The 8,168-nt window shown below is 36.6% G+C and overlaps 1 protein-coding gene across 1 annotated transcript in view; it reads left to right on the forward strand.

The window, feature by feature from the left end:
• LOC113233679 (ribosomal protein S6 kinase alpha-4-like) overlaps positions 1-8,168 on the forward strand; it is a 175,878-nt gene that overhangs the window by 157,548 nt on the left and 10,162 nt on the right. The window contains exon 7 of the mRNA XM_026468854.1: positions 7,976-8,148. Within this exon, the coding sequence (XP_026324639.1) occupies positions 7,976-8,148 (173 nt within the window). The remainder of the gene's footprint in view (positions 1-7,975; positions 8,149-8,168) is intronic.

The following is an 8,168-nucleotide window of genomic DNA, read 5'->3' on the forward strand; positions in this document are numbered from 1 at the left end:
TCCTGTTCAATAAGGTAGTGTAAAAGATTACTCACGCTGTGAAACTTAAAATATTTCAGAGATGAGATGAAAAAGTACTTTATGCTATTTATGTTCATTTTTATTTTTTTTATGACATTAATTGACGGAATATATAGCTGCTACTGTTATCGATAGGCGTGTCACGCAGCTCTGGCACCGCCTAAGCATGCCCTGTAGGTTGTAGTGCAGCCTTGAGAGGCCTGACTATATCCTTGTAGAGTATTGTCATTTCTTAACTATTTGCAGTGGCTTCGACATTTTGAACAGTTCCACAAAAATGTGTGTGGTGTATGTTTTTTTAATGATACAAGTGGTTGGACGAACAAGTCGTGCGCCTGATGGTAAGCGACACGCCTATCCATAACAGTTGCAGTTGCTACTCAGAGCTTTAAATCTTAAAGATCTTAAGGGCACTGCCACAGCGCCCGTCCCCGAGACTTGAGATGACAAGTCCCATGTGCCTGTAATTTCACCTTTGCCTTACAAAACCGGAACGCAGTAATGCCCACGTTACTGGGCGGTAGAAAAAGGTGAGGTAACAGTACTTCCCTGAACAAATGTTTTGTCTATTATCTATTTTGTATGTTGCACTATTGACATGAAGTTTATTTATGCTATGGATAAAAATTTCGTTTGTGTTCATCATAATATTAGTGAGAGAGGGCAAGCAGCTACCAAATACAAACAAATAAGGAAGCGATATCGTATGCATGTTCACGCACAAACTAACTTTGTAAAAAGTGTTTGACATTTAATAAAATATAAATTTACCAGAGAAAAGCACGTCTTGTCGGTTTGGGAATTTTGTACAGAGTGATACATGATGAGAGATAGCACGTCTGCTCGCCTCGAGAATTTTGTATGGAGTGACGACGGAACGAAGCAAAGTAAAAATGACGAAGAAAAAGGTGGAATGACGATGAAAGACGTAGCATCGTCACAGGCGTGTCGCTTATCACCAGATACACGACTTGTTCGTCCCGTTTGATATCATAAAGAAAAAGATTATTTATTTATTTTTTTTTATAAAAAAATAAGTGGGCATTTGACTTCCATCTCACCTGATGGAAAGTGACGATGAAGTCTGCTGTGGAGCAAGCACACCTAAATAATACCTATTCACTTTCGCCTTGAAAAGGTTCAAGTTATAGCGTTCCGGGAACAAGTCTGCAGGCAGGAAATTCCACTCCATAGCCGTTCGCCATATAAATGTAGAAGCGTAACGCTTCGTGCGAATTCTTGAAATATCCACAATGTAGGGGTGGAACTCCAGCCTTCGCCTGGTCCCCCGATGATGGAAAGGCGAAGGCGGAATTTATTCGTTGAATGCCCTCGCACACTCTCCGTGATATATTCTAAAATTTTGTAATTAGTTCATTGTACCAAATAGTTATACATATATATCCACTCATCTAATTTATTTATTTGATTGATCATAGAACGAGCTGTTGCAGCAGCATGGCCTGACGATCGATAATCTTATCAACACGTGATTCAAAAAGACTGGATGTGCCAAAGATCAAAACCGACTGCATTTTGTTTACAGACAGCACGTGCTTATCACTTACATTGTATGAACAGTACGGAGAAAACATCACACACAGAGTTTTGCCAAGAAATGCTGATAAATCGTCCAAGTTCTCGCGAGAGTTGCGCGGACATTCGCGCAGTGAAACCATGGCGGCTGATATTCTACTATCCATGTCATAACTAACGCATTTGTAGTTTGGTAACTTTCGAGATATTGATACCTGATTTTTTTTTATTTGAATGTAAAAATGTCAGGTTCGAGAGAATTTTTTATAAGCGATCTTTGTATGAGTAATTATAACAAAAGGAATGGAGTAATTTCTCAAAAAATAAGTGACTTTTCACACAATTCAATACAAATTTAAATACAGTTAATAGCGACATCTCTAGCCAGGGCTGATAGCTGTACAGTTACCTAACTGGGTCACTAAATACTTTCATAGAGTTCTCATAGATGATGCAACGGCTAAAAAGTCGATGATAAACCAAATACAAAGATCCGAAAATCATGCACATAGACAAAATTCGCGAGGTCCTCTGGTTCTGGCAACTCATCAGATAAATGGGTCTTACATCACCTTTAAATATCAACTCTCGTTTGTGCTGAGATCACAAATTAGAAAACTGAAATAGTACAGCGCCAACAACTGCCCTGTGTGTACGTCTCGGTATATTCCAAAAATATTCTGTATTTATTGTAATAAGTATAATATCTCTAACAATGGCGTGCTATTCCATTCGATAGTGTGGCGAAAAACAGCAAAACATTACAAAACAAACAGAATCAAATTTCATCGGTAATTAAATATTAAATATGTAATTTTACAATTTTCGTCCATTATAGCAAAGCTCAGGTTAAACTGGTCGATTTAAAGTGAATCAATTGACGACACCCGTTAATTGTTTCGAATTCGGGCTGGCCAATCGGAGCGCAGTTGTCACCGTAATGATTTGGCAGAATGGTTTTGAAACAAATTAAATGACATTTCGTCTCTATTTTCTAGTTATATTCTCGATGGGTCAAATTTCGGTTGCGCCCTCCATTCAATAGGTTAGGTTATATGGAAAAGCAGAAGCGAATTTGCTCTTCAGTTTCAGTTTCAGGTTTTTAATTCTCATTTGTCGTAGTTTTAAGGCTCAATATGAAACTATCAAAGTTAATTTGTACAAATCAAACATTAGCTCATATACTGATTTAAAATAAATTGATTTAATTTCAGAGAAAAAGGATTAATCATTAAAAAAGATGACCGTTTATATTTTTTTGCCTGCTGCTTTTGCACATTTAAAATGATAATTTGAATACGTGCCAACGGATAATTAAGTTTTTTCAATTATTACACATTCAAAATAAAACCTTTTTCGGATCTTAACCTTTTTTTTTAAACCAACGTTTCGGGCCCTTGACTAGACCTGGTCAGCCATAACCGTCCGCTATACATTTAGGCATAGCATTATTATACTACAAAAATTAGATGTCTTACTTTCTCAAACTCGTATCTTAGACTGAGTGATTATTGAGGAGATGGCAAAATTTTCTATTTATTTTCAACTTCTTATCAAGGGTGTTAATTTGGATTGACATTACTTTAAGAATAGGTGTGGAATATGAAAAAAATGTGATGTCAAAAATTTGTATATATAATCCATTTTTCGCATTTCAGTAAATTTGTCTTAAAGAGTTTGAGAAAATAAAGCGACTAATCATTGCATTATATGTATACATAAAAAAATATTCATATATCTATGTGTGCAATGCAGTCTATAGTCAGCCAACTATATTCGGAATCGTTCGGTAAGCATCGGAGACGATCGGTAATTCGTCTCTTAATAGAAAATTGAAATCGTTTTCAGTCATTGTTTCGTTTCCACGTGTACTAAAGTACAAATCGGCAAACTTATGTGTAATGTGGAAATAAAAGGAACTAACTCGTGTCACGTTCAAAAGTATCCAACTGCGTAGACGCGAGCGCCACGACTCATAACACAGTTAACGTGGTCAATTTGTTATACTGACTGTAGGTACGTTTGCATACATACATAAGTACAAATACTATACCGTAGTAGTCGTATATTTAATTTTTATTACCTTTGAAGTATGAAAAATGTTATCGTATATAGTAATGGAGGCAAAACTAATGTTTTTATACTTTCAATCGATGCCATCGTTTTGTTACTTATTTAAAGCAGAATGTTTTCAGTTTTGTAGCATTTCGGTGTTAGAGTCAATTTAAGACGCCGTCCACACGTCTTCCATCAGACCGCAAATTCGGTATAACGCTATTTCGTAAATACATATATAATATATTCGACGAAACATCGTTATCCGGGTTTACTGGGGTAAATAAAATATGAAAAAGCTCTTGAGGTTAGGAAGGTGTTTTCGACGGTGTTGTATGATTATTTATGCTCTGTTTGGCTTGATGGTTGACTGTTAGAGGACCCCTTATGGCATTACGTCCGCCATTTGCATGTTGCATGATTATATTGTGAAATAAATATTTTAGTAGCAATAGATCTCCTTGTGAAAGAGTTCGTCTAGGGAACTACTGCTACCTTACCTATTTCCGCTGCCAGCAGTAATGTCACATTATCGATTTTGAAGGATAAGGAAGGAAGGTCCTGGTAAAATTTTAAATCCGGCAATAATTGTTGGCGAACACGGCAGTGTGAGTCGTAATTTTGTGCGATTGCTGTACCTCCAAAACGCATCCAGCTTTAATCTCAGCCGTGACCACTAGCGGGACGTCCCACAGTCTGTTTTATTTTCCGGTTTACGTTAAATATACGTACTTATGTCTCCCACTGGGGTAGTCAGATACCATGTACTCCACTTGCTACGCTCTTGGCAAGCTCTATCGTATCTTCCACTTGAATCAGTCTCTTCATTCAGGCCTATTTTTTTCTTTATGAAACAAAATGACGGGACGAACAGGTATTACGCCTGATGATAAGCGACATGTCTGTCCATAACAGTTGCCGTGCCGCTCAGGGCTTTTAATAGCAAAGATCTGAGGGACTCACTGCGTCCGTAGTCCTGAGTGCCTATAATTTCACCAGCACGTTTACATTTCAAAGCTGAAACGCAGAAATAGGTAAGTTGGCAGTACGTCTCTAGACGAACTCTTAGGAGCTCTATTGCTACTAAAACGCCTGCTTTTACATAATCATCGTTCTATTTTTGAAAGGTCATCCCTTTGTTTATTTTTACGTTAAAATAATTCTATTTCAAAAGAAACTCTATACCACACGTTCCTTTTCAAAATTAATACGTTTTCACTAACGTTAAACTAGCGGAAGTTTCGCCATAACATTTGTTGACCACGAGTTCGCCACGTGACCACATTTTGCTTGTAATATTCGCACACTTTATGTTATTTTAATGTCGAGCGTTTACACACGTGATTGCGGCCGACTAATATAACTGTGTTATCTGTCAGAATTACTTACTTTTAGTTTTATTAAAGAGAACAATGAATGGTAATAATGTATTTAATATTAATAATACATAATTAAACCTATGAGATATGGTATATACATACTGCCTTCGATAGAAAGGCACAAGTAGCGAATTCTAAATTCGGAGATAACTGTCTTTAAATATTTGTTAGGTTTTTCTGATAAAAAGAATAGTTTTTTTTTATAACTTCAACATCGTCAGTTAAAATACACGTTTCATATTATTTGATATATATACATGTCACATGTTTTATACGGACTCTTACTTTTAATTTTCTCTTTTAACTTGTAGAAAAAAATCTTACTGCATATAAAGGGCGTAACTAATTTAAATGTGATTTTTAAATCTTGTCTCAGGAATAGAACTAAAGGGCACGACTGTATTTAAGTTGTGCCTTTTTTGAACTACATAATAAGGGCAAAGTTCAATTCATTATTAAGTAATATCCGTTGATATTAGTGTTTTCAACATAATATAATAAATGTGAAATGTGACTTTTTGTAGTAAAAAATCTGTTTATTGATGTCAGTTGTGCCCTTTTAGCTTTATATCCAACATTCGCTTATTTAGTATTGACGCAGTTGTACTTCTTGTAATTTTACAAGAAATAGATATTGATTTTGTTAATTTTATTTTAAATGTATGACGTGACCATATAACTTAGTGTATTTTTACAATAATATGTACATTTAAAATTACCGCTAATTTTTCTTCAAACGTAAACATTTGTTATGTTACAAATGTGTTGACATACATAATTCAATTGTGCCATTTTTCCACTGGTACTGGTATCTTAGTCACCCTGAGACATAAGTTGACAAGTCCCATGGGCCTGTAATATCACCAGCACCCTTACCCTTCAAAACCGGAAAACATTAATGCTGACATTACTATTTGACGGCAGAAATAGGTAAAGTGGCAGTACTACCCTGGACGAACTCTGTCACAAGGAGCTCTACAGCTACCAAAATTATAGACTAAAGATGTTACACGTAAACTCTTATTCGTTACAAGTAGTAATTTAGTCATGAGGTAGTAAGAAACGTGTACACATGATCTTTCAATAGCTGCACGCTTGAAAACAATACATTTTAACTTATTTAAATTCCAGTGCTATGTTACGAAATTAATGGCCGACAGTTAGCATTGCCAAATAGAGTTCCGGGTTTGGTTACCAGCCAAATCTACTTTCATGCTGTTTTACGCAGTATAATATAGTCTGTAACAAAAGAAAAAACAAGTTACTAATATTGCAAGCTGCGCTTTTATTTACCTACAACTTAAATTATGATTTTTATGGTTATTGAAACTGAGATCAGTATGTACTGTCTAAGTACATAGACAAAGGTTACTTTTTGTTTATATATACAATGTTTAACCGGGCATAGTGAATCCACATTTATTTTGTTACTGTTATTCACAACCTGTTTCCAGAAAGGATCTATAAAACACGAGCTGGTGCCGCCCGCACTCGTCTCCGTAGATACGTACAGTCGGTGCCTCACTTACGCATTCACTAATTGTATAACATTTAGTACAAGTAGTGGATACTTAAGTGAGGGCACCGACTATATAAGAAGAACATCGAGTTGCATACTACGCAAATTTTCATAGTTTTATTGGCTGTCCATATAAACTTTCATCCTCTATTTCACCCTATTTAAGATTTATTTTTGCAACAAAAAGGAAAGTCCTAGGTCCCATCTACTTCTATACCAAAATTCATCAAAATTGGGTCAGTGGTCTGAGCGTGAAGACGTAACGAAGTTACTTTCCCATTTATAATATTATTTTGGAAGTTTGGTCTAGTTGAACTCGTCTGATTTTTCACAAAGACCTTTACTACTGTTAAAATGCGTTGGCAACTGAACAGCGTGCGATTAGGTATTAATGTGGTGGTAGTGCTTGTCTCACAATGTAGTGTGTGGTGTTGTATGCAGCAAATACCAACCGCCTGCTGTGCATGAAATTATGGTAAAGTTTAGATAAAAATATAAACTACCCTATTAACCCTAACGGTGAGACTTCAAGAGTCGTTCCAATGAATTTATCTAATAGTGTAGCCCTACAACCTAGCGGTGTGTAGCCTAACCTAACCATAAATATATAGACGGAGAAATATATACGCAAGATATGAACGGGAATGTGTGAATGAAACCTAAGGTGACAAACGGAAGGAGGTAAGGAAGTACACGTCGTGCAATGTGTACTGGAAAGGTATTCTCACTGCCGGTCAAGCAGACTCACAAGACCGATCTACTGATGGCTAAAGGTGTCTTGGCCACAGTGATAGAAGTAGCGGGTAGTACTAAGCAGGATGATGACTTTGATGAGTTAAAATCGTATGGTAGTGAATCACTGAGTATATTTACAAATCTTATTACTATTTATACAATTTTTATGACAAATACATAGTGATAGGTTTACATGTGCAACAGCAATGATGTGCTGTTGACTGAACATCGCGTCCAGTTCAACGGAACAAACGCCGTCAATATGTGGCTTGATGTGCTGCTGTCTGTACTGTAGGCGTTTACGTAAATTACGTGATCATAGGAATGAAATATCCAAACTCTTCCGCGGAATTCTCGCGCATGCTCGAGATAGCTCCCACATTCTGCGGATTTTGACTCGTATCTGGTTTGTACGTTACACAACTGACCATGAACAACAACAGCACATCAGACTACACATTTTTGTTCGAAAATCGCCTCCATTACAACAGAACAAGATACGTCAATATGTAGCTTTATGTGGTGGCGTCTGTACAATACCGTTACAAAAATTTGCTTCCATTCTGTTCCGCCGCAATATAAATTGAGACTTAGTCCGATTCACTTCATATTATATTGTGTCCATTTTGATGTACACGGAGCCTTACAAGAATAGTCAGTTACATATTCTAGTCTTGCGATGATATCTGTTATGATTATCTTACTAAATGTTGCCTTTAATTGTTCGCAGGCTGTGGACTGGTGGTCAGTCGGGGTGCTAACCTACGAGCTTCTCACGGGAGCCTCTCCGTTCACAGTTGAAGGCGAGAAGAATACACAACAAGAGATTACAAAACGTATTGTTAGGTGCAGCTATCCCGTACCTACGGATGTCAGCCCTGAGGTCCAGGACTTTATTAAAAAGTGAGTTTTTACCAACAAAA

This window comes from Hyposmocoma kahamanoa, unplaced genomic scaffold (assembly GCF_003589595.1).
Source record: "Hyposmocoma kahamanoa isolate Upper Pololo Valley unplaced genomic scaffold, ASM358959v1 79, whole genome shotgun sequence".
In the NCBI taxonomy this organism is placed as follows: Eukaryota; Metazoa; Arthropoda; class Insecta; order Lepidoptera; family Cosmopterigidae; genus Hyposmocoma; species Hyposmocoma kahamanoa.